At 37.1% G+C, this 19,971-nt stretch overlaps 1 protein-coding gene across 1 annotated transcript in view; it reads left to right on the top strand.

The window, feature by feature from the left end:
- Window positions 1–19,035, top strand: part of SPAG16 (sperm associated antigen 16) — a 660,467-nt gene extending 641,432 nt beyond the window's left edge. Inside the window, exon 7 of the mRNA XM_069075095.1 lies at window positions 18,730–19,035. Within this exon, the coding sequence (XP_068931196.1) occupies window positions 18,730–18,905 (176 nt within the window). The 3' untranslated portion in view covers window positions 18,906–19,035. The remainder of the gene's footprint in view (window positions 1–18,729) is intronic.
- The last annotated feature ends 936 nt before the right edge of the window (window positions 19,036–19,971 follow it).

Genomic DNA, 19,971 nt, shown 5'->3' with positions numbered 1-19,971 from the left:
TTATGTAATTTTGTTTATATCAACCCAGCAAATTAATCTTGTACTTTTTTTCATTCTGGTCATCTGTCATACCATAAAAAATTATAGTAAATTGATTCAGCAAACCAGAACTATTTAAGTTTTCATGAATAGTTTGTAATAGGAAAAATCAGATAATGTTGTATGTTTGACATGCTCAGAAACATACCACATACAAATACAGAGTTGGCTTTGGATATGTGCTCATGAATATATTGGAATAATGATGGATTTTTTCTTTGAAATTCATTTTCCTGTATATGGGAAAGAAATGAGAACTGTGTACCATACATTCTTATTGCAAAGTTTAAAATATATGTTGGGAATGAAGCCCTTTGGGGAGTTACTTGATCTCTTTTTGAACACTGTTTCTATTTAATGCCCTACATGGGGTTCATTCATGCTAAGAGAAATAAAAATTCTGAAAGAGTTAAAAGCTATTCTCCTAAGTCCTTCATTTCCCTCCCACCCCCAGGAAGTCTATCAATAGAAAAGAACTCCATAAGGGCCAGTATAATGACCATAATGATAATGTTTTAAATGATTTTTGAACTCTTAGAAGAAATAAATCAAGCATTTCTGGCCACTTGTGTATATAAGTAGGACAACAAAAACTTAACCCAAATATCTGAGATAGCCTGGTGTCATTTAGTAGGAATTTTGGAAGGAAACTCTAACCATTGCTCTTTTCAACATTGATTCAGGCACAAAGATACTTATTGAGGGTGTGCCATGTGCAAAGCACTGCAGGGAAGATTGGAGGAGACAAAAGGGTATATGAACCATGGCCCTGGCACTCAAGGATCTTATACTCTGATTATGGAGATAACAATAAATCATATTTATAAGCCAAATTACAGTTTACAAAGCAACTTTCTCCACCAGTCCTGTATGGTAGGAGGTGCAGTAGGCCTATTTTATAGATGAGAACAGAGAGGCTTGGAGAGACTAAGGAACTTTCCCGGAGTTACACAACTAATTAGGAAGCATCAGAGAAAAGAACTTGTACTCAGGACCAAACCCAGTGCCCTTCCTATGAAGTAATGTCACCTATTAGATATATTCATAAAAAAGTACAACGCAATGTGATAGGTGACAAGTGCTACATGAATAATATGAACAACCACAATAACAACCGGCATTTTATAGGATTTGAAAGTGCTCAAAGTACCATAGACCTCAGAGTCAATGCCTGCATCTCTTGGACAGTGGAATGGAACATATAAGAGCAGCTCAGGCACAGAGACTAGACAGACCTACCTGGGCAAGGTGATCAATCTAGAGACATTTCAGTAGGGAGAAACCCATGGGCCAGAAGATAGGCTACCAATAGAGGATAATGGAAGAGGGAAGAAGGAAGGGTATGGCAGTTCCCTTTCCAGCCAAAGTCCGAAACCCCCTTTATTTGGCATTTCAGTTCTTTTGCAATTGGGCTCTAGACCTGTTTTACAGACTTATTTCACATCTCTCTCCTTAATGCATTCTACATTCTGGCCAAATTGGTCTTCTTACTGTTCCCCATACATGGCATTCCTCCTCTTGATTCCATGCCTTTGCATAGCCTGGAACACCCTCTCTCACCTCTTTCTTAGAGTCCCTAGTTTTGTTCAAAACTCAGGTCAAGTGTCCCATACTATAGGAAACCTATCCTATTCCCCCAGGCTTTGGGGCTCCCTCTGTGGAAATGACTGTATACACTTTTACTTACTTATTTGTTCTTGGAAACATCATGCTGTCTCCTCCAATAAAAAACAAACTCTATGAGGAAAAAGACTTTTAGTTTTTCAGTTTCATATACCCAGGACCTAACACAAAATAAGTGCTCAATAAATGGTTATTGAATGAATGAATGAAGACAGAATCAGGAGAAATGGGTAGAAATTCTAAGAGGCAAGTTAGACTTGATGTCCGAAAAAAAGCTTCCTAACAATTAGAAGTATCTTTAAGAAGAATGACTTGCTCCTTGGGGCTGTTTTAGTCTTCCTCATTGGAAAGCTAATTGAGTACATCAGTGAAATTTTCTTTTCAGGTTTGGGTTGGACTAGATTGCTGTAAAATTCCTTCTAACTGTATAATTCTTAAGTTCTGTAATTTTGTGACAGGCAAGAATCAAATATCCAAGTATGCCAGTGATTATTGGGTCATAAAACTATAGATCTAAATCTAGAAGGGACATTTTATTATTGCTGTTGTTCATTCATGCCTGACTTTCTGCAGCCCCATTTGGTGTTTTCTTGGCAAAATGAGCAACTAAGGCAAACAGGGCCAAGTGACTTGCCCAGGGTCACATAGCTAATTAGTGTCTGAGACCAGATTTGAACTCATGAAGATGAGTCTTCCTGACTTCAAGCCCAGGCACTCTATTCACTGTATCACCTAGCTGCCCAAAAGGGACCTTAGAAGACACTGAATACAATACCTTCTTTAATGATAAAGGAAATTGAGACTAGGAAAGTTAAGTGACTTTCTCAGAGTCACCCAGCTACAAAGTGCCTGAGGCAGTTTTTGAATCAGGTCTTTCTGACCCCAAGACTAGCCCTTTATCTGCTCTGCATCAGCATGAGGGAACCACAGCAGTTGTGGCAGTAGCTAGGAAGTATACAGTGTCACCAGAGTCTGGTAGGAAACAGTATATGGGGTGCTGGTAACCAGATCAATGAGATTTGGCAGCAGACAGCCAGAACTCAACCATAGGTTCAGGACAGGATTCCTGTCTGGAAGGACTAGCAAGAATAGGTCAAGGCTTCAGCCTCAGAGGAACAAGGAAATGGGACTGGGAACCTACACAGAATCTTGGGCAAAGGAGAAGAAGATAGAGCTAGTATGAAAGAGTGCCTTACATGCACTCTGTAAGACATAAGGGCCTTTTTAAAACCAAAACCATGCTCAGGATGGAAGCAGCAATGAGGCCTTTCCTGATCCAACTGCTAGTCTGCAAACCAAAATGGTTTTGTATTCCATTACAAACACACCCCCCACACACACACGCACACACATTTTGGATATGCTTCTATGTATACAAATTTAGTTCCCTCATTAGAATGTAAGCTCCTTGAAGGCAACTAGAATTTTTTTTTGTCTTTGTATCCGTAGTGCCTAGCCTCGCATAATGCCTGACTCATAGCAGTGGCTTAATAAATAATTGATGATTGAATCAATTGATTGTTACTGGTACTCTCTTTGAATCTTAATGGATCTCCTCTTCCTAACAGGTTACTTGCCAAGTTCCAAAGCCCTGGCTTGGGGTTAAGCTGCAGATGAGATTTAAATAGCTGTATTTAAATAGCTGTAACAGTTATAAGGAGCCAGGCTCATTATCATAGAGATAAAGAAATCGTTAATTCACATAAGATGTTAAAAAATGCACCATGATAATGGAAAGATATAGAGAATACAAGATCTCATATTATATATTGTTTGTAGATAACAAAAAAGCATTTGATTCAATAGAACAAAATTCTTAGTGTCTTTTACAGCAAAGTGTCTCCCATTCATATATCAAAATCAATCAAAATTCCTTGAAATATGCAACAACAAAGATAAAGCTGTTCAATTACTCACTGATAGCAAACATCAAGTAAAGCATGAATAACTCTCATAGGTATTAACTGTATAATTTCCAATAGTATCCCCAGCCTGTGACTGAGTTGATACACTGTTTAGTACATGTCAAAAAGGGACTTCTGTGAATAGAGTTATTCCAACTGTTTCTGGCTGTGGGTAGCATCATTTTGATTACACCAAATCCCAGAAAATTACTGAACTTTATAAAAGAAATATTAAATCATTCAAATGATTCAACCTGTCATCCTCACAGGAAAAACCAAATGGATATGATGAATGCCTTGTCTATATTTCAACATACATTTGGATGAACTCTCTATAGAACTTGTCCACTAGTTCTTATATCTTGGAAAGGTAATATAGATGGACAAGGAATTAAGACTAGAATTGAACAGGAGTAGTGTGGTCTAGATTGCCTTGAGAAATTACAAGACTTTTCTAATTTCTCCCAAGCTTCCTATGAAAACAAAGGCCCCTATTTTTAAAACTAAAACTCTACTTGCATTCTTATATGAAAGATGATGTCTAATACATCATCTTAAGAATTAAAAATAATTATCACAAAGAAAAGTGAAGAAGCAGGAGGTAGGTGTGAACAAGCTCCAACATAACCAATGAAGACCTATGGAAAAAAAGAAATTAGTTTCAGATGGTATCATTAAGAAACTTTACAATGGGAAGAGAAGATAGGATAGTCAGGGAAATGGATATCAGGTAGAGAGCTCTGATGCTCTAACAATATCAGGAGAAACAAACAAAAAAACCTGCAGTGTTCATCATTGGAGGGGATTCCTAATTCAGTGAGATCACATCTATTTGAATATCTCTAATCCATAGCACAAGGTCTGGCATATAGTTGATACTTAATAAATGTTTGATGATTGATGAGCTAAAGGATGTGATTCATATGGAGGAGTAATGGTCAATAGAATTATAAAGGAAGCATACAGCCAGATTCTAGAGGGCTTTGGATGCCTAGAAAAGTAGTTGTAATGTTATTTAGTAGACATTGGAAGCAGACTTTGAGAAGAGTAACATGATAAAGCAGTACTTTAAGAAGAATACTGGGCTATCCCTACTGGGCTACTTCTCCAGGGGCAATTAGTACTCTTGGTTTTTTCTAGGGTGGGCATCCAGTGGATCTCAACTCCTGAAGCTATAGTTCACAGATTTCTACATGTATAATGCCAGTGTGCTTCCAATCATTGATCAGGCTATAGAATCAGTTAGCTCTTAAGAAAGGAATTTACTAAAATGGAATATTCAATGTAATAGCTACAAAATATTCTATCCATAATCCTAGGATGCATTCTCTAAAAAATATGGTTAGCATCAGTAGGAAGAGTGGGTTCCAACTTAGAGTACAGTGGTAACAAGTCAAAAGCAACTTCTAGTATTTGAGGGCCTAAAAGACTTTTATTCAATCCCTCTTGTAGCTCTCTCTGGGTGACTTCAATCAATTAATCAATAAACATTTCTTAAGTGCCTACTATGTACCAGGTATTGTGCTAAGCTCTGGTGATACAAAAAGAGGTAACAGTTAGTTCCTGCCCTCAAAGAGCTTACAGTCTACTGAGGAAGATAATATATAGTGTTTCTGCTGGGTGGTTGATTCAGCTGAGTTCCCAGGATCTGCTCCTCTATCTAGCTGTTCTTTACCACAAGGGACCCCTTGAAGCTTTCTTCTTCTTCAAGTGATGACTTCTTTATATCCACATCTATTTGGAGTACCTATCCCTGCTAGATATAGTGTCTCCTACTAGTTGAATAGCTCCTCTTCAAAATGACATGGCTGGTAAGGAAAGAGAAAGGGAAAGAGGGATGACCAGAAAGAAATTGCTTCTGCTCCTTCCCTTCTACTCAGAGCTACCCCCCCAGGCCCCAACCAAGGCTGATTCTTCTTCTGCTTCTGGCTCTTGACTTGGCACACTTTTAACATGAACCACTGTCTTCAGGGTCGAGAGGTTTCATCTTTTAAAGCCCTGCAGAGGTGTGTCATATATGTGTTCATCCCATGAGGTTTCTGTGTTTAATTCCATCAGAGAAAGGAATTCACACATCATAAAGACTTGAATTTGTTTGATACATTGTAACAATCTGTGATTGCATTCTAGATTTTCTGGAATCCTGGGTTCCTTGCTTGACTAAGTAAATCATGCTTATTTCTTCTTCATTTTTGAAACAATCACTAAAATATTAGCTCTGCCCTCTTCAAATTTAGCATGTGGACACTGGTAGAACATGCTTTTCATTCAATGAGTATGTATTACTCACCATTATGTTAGATGACCTACAGGACACAAAAGAAATGGAAGATAAGGTCTAGATCCTTGAATAGCTGCAAATAGCTAAGGGAAAACAAGACAGACAAACGTGATGAACTGTTATAATATACAAATAAGGATATTAGAGGCAGTCTGGTATAGAAGATTGAGAGCCAGTCTCATCCTAGATTTGGAGTCAGTAAACCTTGATGCCTATCCCCAGCTCACTCACTTATTCTCTTTGTGATCTTAGGCAAATACCTTAAGCCCTCTAGCTTTCAATATCTTCATCCGTAAAATGAAAGTGCTAGACTAGATGAATTCTTTCATATCTTCCAGTTCTAAAATTATGACCCAATGACCCCTTTAAGTTTTTTTAATTATCAGTTATGATATATTCTAAGTTCTCTGAACTGATTTAGATTGAAACTGATCATTTGATCACTGATTCATTATAAAATCAAGTCATATCAACTTTAATTGCAGCTAAAAATGAGACTAAAATGAAAATGAATAATTTGCCAATTTGATTACTAAAGATTTCTTATACCTTGTCATATACAGATACCCATAAGTTATGTGTATTTATTTTTAGGTCCAGAGAGCCTATGAAGAACCCTTAGCCATTGAGTACTAACTTTTCATTTTATAAATGTGAAATCTGAATGCCTGAGAGGCCAGGTTAGTTGTCCCAGGACATATAGTTTTCAGCAGAACCAAGACTAGAACCTGTTCATATTTTATATACCAATGTTCTTTTCCACATAAATCTACCATATTGATCTGAATATAGGCTATACTTTTCCCCCATTTCTGGCATATATAAAACCTGAATGGGGTTTATTATAATACTCCAAGTTCCCTCAATATGTCTAAATTTCCCCTGGTCTCCCGAGCAGCAGCTGCAGAAATAGAAAAAGCAACATCATCCACATAACCCCAGGCTCACGAATCTGAGCCTGATGCCTCTACTGTTGGTATGCCAAGGATTGGGAGACCAATCCCTCCTGTCTATTCTCAATAGCTAGAGGGAATTCACTAGAAAGCTTATGAATTTACCTTTCTTCTTCTGCGTTGAAGACTACTAGTGCTTGGTCCTGGGGGTGGGAAGCCCCACAAACTTACACTTTGTTCTGAGACTTAGTTCCAATTGCCCTATCTAAAGAACAAACCATAGAACTGCTTTGAAAATTTCTCCATTTTTAAGAATTCCCTTTAATAATGGCTTATATGTTTGTTTTATTATTACTTATTATTTACTTTTAAAAAAATAGGTTTTCCATAAAAAGGTCTACCTTTAAAAATGAAATATTGTGTGATTATTTGGAGGGACTGGAAATTATATTTTTCTTTCAAATGGGGTATATTTTGGGGGTACATTTTATATTTAGGATACTCTATATTAAGACTAATAAGGTATTAGGTTACATAAATATCTAAAATGTGTAATACATGTAGAAATATCAAATGCCAAAATTTTTGGATGGTCATACAATTCAGGAATGGGGAACCTCTGACCTCAATGCCACATGTGACCCTCTAGGTCCTCAAGTATAGCCCTTTGATTGAATCCAAACTTTACAGAACAAATTCCCTTAATAAAAGAATTTGTTCATTAAAATTTGGACTCAGTCAAAAAGCAGCACTTAAGGACCTAGAAGGCCATATTTGGCCTCAAGGCCACAGGTTCCCCACCCCTGCCCCAGACCTTACAATAACCAGGAATAATATAATGGATAGAGCTCTAAATATGTTTATGGACCTTTCACATAGTAGCTGCTTAATACACTGTTGGATTGTTGTTGAATTGTTCAAGACTACTCAAAGTTCATCTCCCATTTAACTACTTTCTTTTTCTTCATTCTCCTCTCTTTTCTCTGTAACCATGACCTTTATGGAAACTCAAATACATTATCTACTCAGAAGTGCCCCATGACCCAACTCTTGCCTTCTTTCCATCACAATTTACCCCATAACCCAAGCCTTACCTTCTCTCCATCAAAATTTATCAAGCTACATACCATTCCCTTGGTGCCTGTTTTTGTTTTTCTTTTGCTTGTTTTTTTTTTAATTTTCTAAGGAGAGATCTTATTAATCAAACAGTCTATCCAATGTGAATTTGTTGGTGGGTCTTAATAGCTTAATGTGCAACATCTTATACCTTGGCTAACTTTTTCAGTAAGCATTTTGGACCCTGTAAGAAACCAAATATAGGTTTGTAGAACTTTAAGGTACTCTTTCAGACACTGAATACTCAAGACCACATTTGGAGAGGAATAATGGGGTAAAAAACCAAAATCACTGAAGAACTGAACAAGAGATGATAAGGGACTGAAAAAATAAAAGATCCACCATTGGGAATCTTTTTTTTACCCACATCACTTACACAAAGGTTGGACTCTTGCTCATGGAATCATAGCATTTTTAAAGTTAGAAGGGGTTTCAGGGATGATCTACTACAAACTCTATCTAAATAAGAATGCTTTCAGGAAAGTATTTGGCAAATAATGTAACTTCCAGGGATATTGAAGTCCCTATCTATCCCTGTCTCTTCAGGAAGCCCATTCCATTTTGAGATGGCTCTTTTGGGAAGTTTTTCCTTATATTAAAATAGTATCTAGTTCACCGTATTTTCTACTAATTATTCCTACTTCTGTCTTCTGTGGCCAAATAAAACAATCTATTACCTCTTCCACAACAACACTCTCAATATTTGAAGGCAGCTCTCATGTCCCCTGCCCCAGGCCTCTTTTCCAGGCTAAATATCCATAATTACTTCAACTGTTCTTTGTACAGCATAGTTTCTTCATCATCCTGTCAACCTTCTGGGGATGAGGCAAACTTTGTCGGTGTCCTTCCTGATAGGTGGTATCAAAAATGGTATGCAATACACAAAAGGTGGTCTAGTCATAGCAGAATGCAATAATTCTATCATAGTTCTAGATCTCAGACTTAGAGCCTGAAGGAAACTTGAAAGTCATCTAGTCCAATCCCTCCATATCATTTCCTTTCTTGCAGCCACTGTGACTCTCTTAAGGCAGCTTAAGATTGCTTCAGCTTTTCTGACTGCCATCTCATACTTCTGAATTACACTGAGCATCAAATATCCACCAAAACTCTGATATCTTTTACGGATGATATCATGGCCCCTTTAACACATCATACATTCATATCTATCTCTAAAAGATTAATATATACCACATAGCTGCCTCTAGACAAAAATCATGACATCAAATACTACTCTCCTCCTCATCTACTCTTCTGTTTAATTCATATAATCTATTCCCAAGGGCAATAGAGTGTAGTGGTTAAAAATCTGGTATCAGTTATGAAGACCTAGGTCCAAATCCTGCATGTAACACATACTGGATGACCAACCCTTGGTAAAACTTTTAAAAATCCCCAAGAGTTACCATGCAACTCTCTAAAACTATGTATATCAGCATAGTTGTTGATCCACATTAGCAGAGGGAAATGCCTCACCAGGCATTCCCTATGTACTGAAATCACAGGTCTGGACCCAAAAAAATCTATAAGCATGGAGTGATTGAATAAGTCAATCAAATTAGAAGATAATAACCCTGGTACCTTCACCAGGTAAAAACAATCAGTCATCAACCACCAGTTTTAGATTAAATGTGAACTGTATGCCTACCACAGTTGCTGGGACATTCTCAAGTATTTAAATGGATCTGAGATCGCATCAATGTGGATGTTTTCTGCAAACCATCCATGTGTGCCCAATCTGTGCTGCTACTCTTGTCTGTGTCCTCCTGTATATCCACACAATGTACTAAGACCTTTCTTTGTGTGTTCTACCAACATCACAAAAACAGCAGGAAAGCAAGAATACAGTTTGGTCCTTCATTTTCATGATGGGACATGTGCGTCTTCTTTTTTTGATCATTTATTTTCTTGATGACTTTTTTCTACTGCAGTCCATCAGATCTCTTTATTTGTAACATAATGTAACTTATTCATACCCACCATATACTTCTCAATTGCTCTCCAAGTGATAGTAACTTGATTCTTTGGCTCATGTCATAGATTCGAAGCTTTTCAAAAACTGTAGTATTTCATATAGCAATATTGGTTGCCCTCCTTTACATTGTTTTTCAAAATCTTATTTGTCAATTGTGACGTGTCACAGCTAAAATAGGATCGAATTGGCAAAGCAAAGCATACATTCCAGACACTAGTCATTCTCTGGAGATCTTGCACCTGCATTTTGGATAGCTGTCACCAGATGGCATTGATGACTTGAATAACAGAGTAAGTATAGATTGGCTGTGTTTGGGGGGGGGGGGGTGTTGGGAGGGAGTGCAGCTTCCCTTAGATTCTTAAATATTTCCTGCAGGACCTAATCATCTAATGCTTTAAAACAAATACTTCATTTAAAAAAATGTATTAAGTAATAATTTATTTTTCTACAAGAGAAGCAAATAACAAATGTGATAAAGTTTTAAAAGAAATAAAACTTCTAGGCACAAGTTGGTGATCTGTCCTCCAAAATAGTTACCAGTCCTATACAACAAAAACAAGAGCTGTAATTATAGTACATACTATCCCTTAGAAGTCTCTGGAACTCTTGATCCCCTGGGATAGGACTTTAAAACCACAACTACTGCTAGGTGAAGTGCTCATATCTGATGCACTCAGAGAGCAATGAGATGACAATAGAGGCTTCTTTTTTATCTAAATTTCCATAAAGCATAGGTAACTTCCCTGTAGTTTTGAGTGACTTTGCTCTACAGCGTAAGTAGAAAATTTTTGCTGCTGTCTTCTGGCCTTCACCAACTCAAACCCCCAAAGTCAATATGGCATCTATTTCCTCATTATGGCTCCCAACACAACTTTTGCAAATCAAAACAACCTATCACATATTGGCCATGTGCCTCATGTTTCTAACATGACTCATCATTCCTACTTCTAGAGGGAAATGTATAAGAAACAACTGTTAAAGTACTAGAATAATAACGTAGATGATATGCTATCAGATTTTCAGACAGAACAAAATTGGGAGGGATAGCTCCCAAAAGATTCTTTTGGAAGGAAGGTCAATTAGGGTTAAGTGACTTGCCAAAGGTCCCACAGCTAGTTCTTTGTGTTATGCATCTGAGGTCAGATTTGAACTCACGTCCTCCTGACTCCAGGGTTGGTGCTCTATTAACTGTGCCACCTAGCCACCAAAAAATTCTTGTCAGGACAGAGAACTGAGCTGAATCTAATACAATAGGCATATATTCAATAGAGTAAAGTAAAAGTAAAGTCTTACACTTGATACAAAAAAATCAGCTTCACAAAAGTGAGATAAGGGAGTCATGTATGGATAGCAGTTGTTGTGAAAAAGCCTTAAGTGTCTTTGTGTCCTACAAGCTCAACATGAGTTAACAGTGCAATGACAGCATTGCAGCAAAAAACAAAAAAGTAAATACAATATTGGTCTATATTAACTAATTTAAGCCTCAATGCCAGGGGGAGGGAGGTGAATTTGTTCACTTTGTTCATCAGACCTCATCTGAAGAATTGTGTTCACTTTCAAAGAAAAAAATGTTGTTAAAATGGAGAATGTACAGAGAAAATGACTAGGATTATGAAGGACCCTGAGACCCTGAATGAATGAAAAAGCATTAAGTCTTTGTTATATGAGGATCTGTTGAAGGAACTAGGCATCTCTAGCTTGGAGAAGACTCAAAGGATGTGATAGCTAAGTTCAAATATTGGAAGGATTGTTATTTGAAGGAGGAACTAGGCAGCTAAGTGGTACATTGTATAGAGTTGTTTGTCTTGGAGTCATAAAGGCCCAAGATCAAATCCTAGCTTTGACACCTACTAACCGTGTTTCCCCAATAATAAGACCTATTCTGAAAATAAGCCCTCCCCTTACTGTGTAAGATTCCTCTAAAATAAGCCCTATTGAGAGCACTACTGTAGTGAAGGTGATCCCCTGCGCTACACGCTACATTACGGTACCCTCTGTATGCACCTTACCCCCCCACCGTGAAACGCACGCTGCGCTCCGAGCTGCATCCAATCAGAGCTGCAGCAGTGAGAGCGTCATCCTGTTCTTTATTGAATTCATTATTGAATAAAGGTACATTTTTTTGTTCATGTTTACCTGTTTATTAAAATTGCTGTCAATGTTCATTAAAATAAGCCCTCCCCTGAAAATAAGCCCTCTGGTGTTTTTCTGTCCAAAAAATTAATAAGACAGTGTCTTATTATCGGGGAAACATGGAAGTAACCCTCAGCAAGTCACTTAACTGTCCTGTACTTCAGTTTCCTTACCTATAAAATGCAAATAATATTTTATTATTATTATTTTGTAATACCTACCTCCTAAGATTGTCATGAGATCAAATGAGATTGTCTTGCAAATTGCTTTGCAGACCTAAAAGTACTATATAAAGCCCATCTGTTGTTGTTTGTTATTTGTAATTGTTGTTATCTCATTTGGGCCCAGAGGACAGAACCAGAAGAAATGTAGGGCAGTTGCAAAGGGGAAACTTTAAGTTCCATGTCAGGAACAACTTCCTAGCCACTAGTCTCAAGAATGGAATGACCACCTTTGCGGTATAGTACATTGCCCCTCCTTAGAGACCTTGAAACAGAGATTAGATGACCACTTGCTGTATATATTATGGTGGAAATATCTTACAGGTTTAGATTAGATCCTATCATCACTAAGATCTATTCCAGCTTATGAATCCTAAAATTCTGTGGGACTGGGGCAGCTAGGTGGCACAGTGAATAGAGAACTGGCCCTGAAGTCAGGAGGACCTAAGTTCAAATCTGGTCTCAGACACTTGACATATTTACTAGCTGTGTGACCTTGGGCAAGTCACTTAACTCCAATTGCCTTGCCTTCCCCCCTCCAAAAAAATTCTGTGGGACACATCACCAAAATAATTTTTGGAAATTAAAAAAACCTCTCAGTGATTCCAGAGTAGTGCTTTCTTCAAATTATTTTGCATAATTCTCTTACTTGTATAATTAGCAATACAGACAAAAAATGATCCTGAAATACCCCACAAATTGTATCCTTTTACTTTTACACATTCAAAGATTTCTTAAGTTATGCTAGTTTAGCCAAAAAAAAAGTTTAGAATATGCTGACTTGAAAATGTATTATTTCGTTATCAGGAGCTACTCAGAAAGATATGTTTCATCAAAGATTTCTATTGTTAATGATCCCTGAATTGAGAGCACATGGTTTATGGACCACTGGGTTCAGGACAACTCTATTAGGGATGCCAAAGTTAAGGATTCTGCAGATAAAAAGTGCTTAAATATTTGACTCCTTAATTAATAGACATTTGTCTTATTTTCCTTTTCCCCCCTTCATTAGGAAAACCTCCTTAGGAAACAGGTTTATGTGTTCATATGTATCTGTGATATTATGTTAATAAAGTGTATAGGAAAAACAATGTGAAGGAGAGAAAATAGCCCTAATTCTTAAGTAATCTGCTTCCTAGACACTACTTTTGAAATTTTTGTTACTATTTTACTCATAAACTATCTATCTTAAAATAATATTGCACAGGGCCAAAAATAATAAAGTCTCTATCTTGTCTAATTCAGAATTTTAAATTGGATCTTCTTGGAAGTTTTCTTAATCACTTTATTTTTAATCATAGTATGTCACTAATGTCAGCTTATTTTTCCTATAAAATCAAGTTACTAAATATTTTCCATTTCTCAAGTTTTTTCTGCAAACCCAGCTAAGAGTTCTTTGACAAAGATATCTTTGACTCATTTTCAGATGAAGCAAAAAAAGTACATAATAAAGAAGCATCATCACTTTTAGAAGTTTATTATTTAAATTTTTTCTGGGAGCAAAATTTGAGGGTCTTCTTAAAATTTTTCAGTTTTTAAGTTTCCAAAAGTCGATTTATCTAAAGGTAATCTATTCAAAGAACTGCAGGTTAGGCAAAGGTTTATTCCTATTTGCCCCCCCCCCACCAAAAGTTGCAACATGCCAAACAGGGGAAAAGGAAGAATATGTGTTCCTCTAGTTTAATTCCCGTTGGTCAACATAGCATAGTGTTGATTGAGTGAGGAGAGGAAGGAAATATTTGAAAGACTTTTAAAAAATTATGTATGGGGTTTTTTTAATTGCCATAGAACTAAAGAAAACCTGAGTTCACTATCATATTCAGATAACCCAATGAAATTTTTCTGTACAACACCTGGCAGAATGTAAAGCATTATAATAGTTAGCATTTACATAGTGCTTTAAGGTATACAAAATGCTTCACATAGATCATCTCATTTGACCGTTTCAGCAATCCTGAGAGACAGGTGTCATCATTATTTCCATTTTACAAATTAGGCAACTGGAACAGGGAGAGATTAAATTTCTTACCCAGCGTCACACAGCTAGTAAGTATCTGAGGCAGGATTGAACTCAGTTCTTCCTGATTCCAAGTCTACCCACTATTAAACCTATCTATATTATATAAAGACATATAAGGAGACTTTTAAAATGTTAAGAACAGAAAGCTCAACTCTAACCAGAGTAGAGCTTTGCCCAAGGAAGAGATGTGCCAATGGCTTCCATCATCTCTTGTATTCCTCTAAAGAAGAAGGCAGGGAAGGATTCTAATGACCTAAGAGAGAAGTGAAGACTATCAGTGACTGAACTCAAAACAGGCTGAACTCTACCTGAGTTTGGGGTAGAGACAGAAATAAGCCCATCTTTGACCCAGGCAAAGCACCTAACTCCTTGGTGGGTTCCTGTTTGACCCTGGTACCCTTGGTAGTGGACCTTCACATACCAGTCAATCAAAGGTAGCATACTGAGTCCCAGATACCCATAGTGAGAGTAGGATGTCCATTAAGTGGGGCAAGGCTAGGAAGAAGATACAGCTCCTGAGTCCATCTTAGAGGACAATTTCTTTCTGAGATTGTCTCTGCCTTCTCCATTCTGAGTACCTTTTATTCAGAGTTTTGCTCTTTCCCTCAAACTTTATTTGGGTGCATCTTGAGGACAGCATATGCCTGTAAAGACAGAGAACACCTGTCTCCTTCTACCTGTACAACTATTGGCCCTAAGTCACAAAAGCAGGAGCTAATGCTCTGGAAGGAAGGATTCCCCTGAGAAAGATACAATTTTAAAATCCTAACTGAAAAAGCCCCAGATTTGGAAGTTAAGGGACCTATATTCTAGTCCCTGCCCTGACACTAACTCTGGACCTCATCTTCTTCAAAAGAGGAGATTGGACAAAGTGGTTTCTAAGGTCCCTCCAGTTCCAACATTCTCTAAGTCTCTAAGATAAGTGCTACATTTTATTTACCATCAGCACAACTTCAACTTCAATAAATGTTGAATGAGTATTCCTCTGTGACCTTGGTTAAGTCACTTCCCTCTATGGAATTTTACTTTCCTCCTCTGTAAAATGAAATTTGGACTAGATGATTCCTAGGGATACTTTCTGGCTTTAACATTCTATTTTTAGAATGTGGTGGTGAATGAGAGGTGGTTTTTAAAACTCTTTGAACCATTTCCCAAACCTCATATACACACAAGTATAGAGCTATGTCCATCCTCCCTCTCCACTTGTTCCCCCTACAAGTGAGGGGGGACTTCCAGGCTGAACAATAACAACACAACAACTGAGTTTATAGTGTTTGCCTACTGGCAGCCATTACTTGTTAGTTACAGTCTGACTGGAAAAAGACCTTTAAAAAAATCTCATCTGGTAAACTCTCATATTACAGAGGAGGAAGCTGGGATCTAAAGAGGTAAACTGAGCTGTCCAAGGTCATCCATCTAGCAGGTAGAAAGTCTTCTGACTCCAAGTCCAGTATTGTTTCCATTATACCAATGACAAGATAATATATTCCTGTCACCAGATCATTCTATAAAAAGTGTTAAATCTATCTACCATTGTAGGAAAGGTGTTAAATCTGTCTGCTGGCTAATACTTGGTCTTGTAGACAGTAGAAGCTGGAAATTGACTGGAATTAGGAAAGTAGCCAAACTTGTCAAAATGCAGTTTTATAAATCAATCTAATTAATTTCCTGTTTAAATGTTTCTATAGTACTATATTTATACTTGTAAATTTTATATGGGTTATTTTTTTTTATCATATGCCTTTGATTTGTGTGCTTTTGTTGTGGTGTTTGCCTTTCTAATATGTTATTCCTCTAGTATTCAAGTTGCTAGGCAAATAAAGTTTCCAAGAGTGTATTTCAATGATAATTGTGTTTGGTAGGACACGTGTTTTATTTATACTTTGTTTGGCTTAATACTTTAATAAAGACATTTTAACTAGCAATGCAATAGCTTATTTCTTCTTCCCTCTTCATAAGATAGAATTTCCTATCTTATAAAGAGATACATTTACATCACAATAAACATTATTATTAGTGCAAATTTTACATAAATGCTAATAACAAGATAGCATTTAAACTTCCATTTTGTGGTCTTCCTTTTCTCCCCTTTTACATTAGCATTTTCTGTAAAAGAAAAGTGAAAACAAAAGCTATGTAGACTTGGCTTAGAAATAGCCTGATATAGTGCTTTGTCTGAAAATCATTGTGTTCCTGTTGGCTCTATCTCTAAGAGATGAAAAGGGTCTTAGAAATGAGGAAACCAGAGTTAAGCAACTTATTCAAAGTCACAAAGGCAGTAAATACCAAAGCAGAGATTTGAACCCAGGTTCTAAGAATCAAATCTAGTGTTCTCTCTACATTGTTTCTTCCAAAATGATAAATGGACACATGCATGTGAATGTAAAAATATCAACACATATTCAGACACATCTGCATATGTACATTTACAAATATATTACTTCCCCAGAAATGGTATCAACTCTTAGGCAATTGATTATTTTGTTGGGGAAAATGCCATTTAGTTTTCTTTTCCAATCATTCCCACATATATCAGTTAACTATTAGTGTTGTATTTAACAAAAACTAGTTAACGGTTCCACCAAATCTCCTGTTCAGCACCACTTTCATCCGTCTTACCTCTAAAAGAAATAGTTTTGTACTTGAACCATGGTGTGGCACCTAGTGCTTCAATGTAAGCTATAAAATGAGGGGTATAATGATATATTTATGATCTTCTTTATAAATCAGTTAATAATATGGAACACAGAGATCCCCCATAATATTTTCCAAAGTTGAGCAAAAATTAACATAAGTATTTCAGCCATCCACACAATAACCAAAATATTTATTAACACAGATATTTAGGGGCAGCTGTGAGTGGTGTCAGATTCATCAAATTTTAAATCATGCCCTCTTTTTTTATCTTCTTTATTTTGTTAAGCAAACTTTTAAAAAGTTCTCAAGAGGTCTGATCAATTAAGCCAGTGAAATATTTCAGGTGCTTGTTTGATGAATTTTGCTTCATGAAGATAATGGCTTTGAGCTAAATCTTTTCCTCCCTCTCTTTATGAGTTCTTGATTTGTTTTCTTTGATTTAAAAGACTGGAAATAACATTTACCCTTTCCCCAGCTGTGGATGTTAAGAATCCAAGAAATAAGTTACTTGTTTGGCTCTTAGGAAAGTCACAACAGCAATTGCCTATAGAGTCTAGCTAAAAGTGAAATCCATATGTAATGCTTCTGTCAGCAAAGACTTACTGGAGGAGAGTTTATAATAAATATTCACATCTGCTGCTTTGGACACCCTAATCCATCCTAAGGATCTTTGCTGTGTCAGGCTTTGTTCTAGATGAAGAAGCCCAGTACTTATAAAGGTTTGCAAATAGGTCATATTTATCATGGTTAACTGTACTTCTACAGTGATCCCTCCTTTACAGAGATCCATGACCACTTGAGACACAGCCTGTGATTAAATGTTTAAGTGTTTTTAAAATGGTTTTGCATAAATTATTTTTTTGCAAGAAGAACAAATTGCATTTGTTTTCCCCATTATATCACCTGAAGTCATTTTCTGTTCAAATTTTGACAAGAAGACATTATTGGAATCTATCAGAGTGATGCAATGGCAATAATTTCCCAAGTGAACATCAGACCATCAAGTAGAAAATCTCATATCTTTCTTAGTCCTCCGAAATCTGAGGTTAAATAAGAATGTTCCACTGTTTCTAATCTCAAAATCCATGGTTTAAATGCTTCATTGACTTCTTGGTGACCACACTAATTTCATGTTTCACTGGTGATTTGAGGTCCCTTGCAGGAAAATACTCACATTTAAGAAAAGATGCTGTAACAAGTTTGAGATTATCTTATCCCATATGTAACTGTCTTACATGATAACTAGGGTCAGGACTTGTAAACTTAATTGAGAAGATTAAGCAATTTTATGATGAAGGTATTGGTTTTTCTTATGAAACTGAAGCTCATGAATATCACCATTATTTTTAATCACAACATTACTTATAGTTTTTAAAATGAATATTCGGGTGCAATGTTTGCAAGCAACCAAAATTAAGTGGGATGACAATTTTTTTAATATAAAGTACACATAAAGAGTTGTATCTCATTCTTTGTCTAAACTTGTAATCCTAAACTCTCTAAAACTTCTCCTTCCATGCAATGCAGATTGTGAATTTTGTGTATATCCTCTGATGAATTGTTCTGCTCTTTGTTGTTCAAAAAGGGCATCTTAGTAAAATGATTGTATAAATCTGCTGACAATAAAAGTTCCAGAAATCCTCTGCTGTGGGTAGTAAGTAAAAATCCTTAGTTTATTTTAATCACTCAAATCTAATAGCCTAATTATTGATTTATATTACATTTGGACTCAAGTTATTTGCTATAAAGCAGTTCTCATTTCACATATCATGGCACTTGGCAACATAGAAGGAGAGTTTGGTGCATCGCCCTGGAAACAGAACGTTAAGGTTCCTTTACTTGCAAACTATATCCGTTCCAATGAAACTTTGCTTTCTCTCTCTATTTCAGGTCGAGTTTTAGCTCAGGCAAGCGGCAACGGGGTTATCCATTTGCTAGATCTCAAATCAGGTCAGATTCGCAAACTGATGGGCCATGAGAGTGAAGCGCACAGCGTAGTATTCTCTCACGATGGAGAGAGCCTATTTTCTGGGGGATCTGACGGAACTGTTCGAACGTGGTCCTGAAAATCAGCGTCTCACACTGCAGAGGACATTCACTTTTATGGCGAGAATGTCTTTTAGAGCTCCGAGCCAGTAAACGACTAGTTAAATATGTTAGAAGGTAATATTTGCGGTTCGCCTGATAACATGCAACGGATACACCCCGATGTGTATATTGTCACCAATAAAAATTAAAACTTTCTGCTTATTTATTTATTTGAGACTGGGTTATTTCCTCTTATCCCCGTCCCTCACTTCTCCCCCACCCCCACCCCCGTTTTAATAAAAATTTAGAGAAGACGCTGCCTTACTTAGGGGTTGGGGAGAAATAGCTTTACAATGACGCCTAATGACAGACTAGATGAATTGCAAGGGATTGGTTTTTAACGTAACTGAACAAGCTTCGCAAGAACTCTCCTACTTTTCACCAAACCCAGGCTGTGGAGGAAGATCCGAAGTTTAATCATGCAGCATTGGGAGTCTTTCTGCAGTCAGAGGTTCAAATACCAACAGTGAGGTTTCATTTTCAAAGATGCCTTGGCAGTGATCATGTCTTATCTCCTAATAATAATCAGGGACTGCAGATGGCTTAAATCTAGATACCAGGCACTTCCGGAACTTACTGAGTGGAACACATCTCTGCAACCGGTCCAAGAATGCATTATGTATAATGACATTGATTTGGAGGGACTTGGGAGGGTTCGGTGCAAATACGTAACATGCACATGTAGGAAACCCTTCCCTTTAATAGTGTGTCTATCTCTGGTATAGGAAAAAGTGCGACTAGAAAGATAGAAACTCTGTTCTGGTCTTTTCTGGAGGCTGGCTAGAAAGAGCTGCTGGAAATTGGTACTGTGCGGTGCGGCGCGCTGAATCCAGCTGTTGGCGCTGTCCGTGGTACTGAAGAAATCTCGGCTGCCGGTAGATTGAGCTCCAAAGCGGCAATCTGTGCAAACTGCTTTCTTTGATGCAGAAATCAAGCTAAAGTTGTTCCTTTGCTTCACGTCCACCGTAAGCATTTTCTGTTGTTGTAAGAGGTGATTGAAGCCGCATATTGTGATGGTGCGGAGGGTATTTCAGGCGGAGCTGG

This window comes from Petaurus breviceps, unplaced genomic scaffold, assembly GCF_028583685.1.
Source record: "Petaurus breviceps papuanus isolate PSGF00001 unplaced genomic scaffold, PetGlider_PUasm1.0 90903, whole genome shotgun sequence".
In the NCBI taxonomy this organism is placed as follows: Eukaryota; Metazoa; Chordata; class Mammalia; order Diprotodontia; family Petauridae; genus Petaurus; species Petaurus breviceps.
The sequence above is the reverse complement of the archived record's forward strand: the minus strand, read 5'-3'. Positions and strand labels throughout refer to the sequence as shown.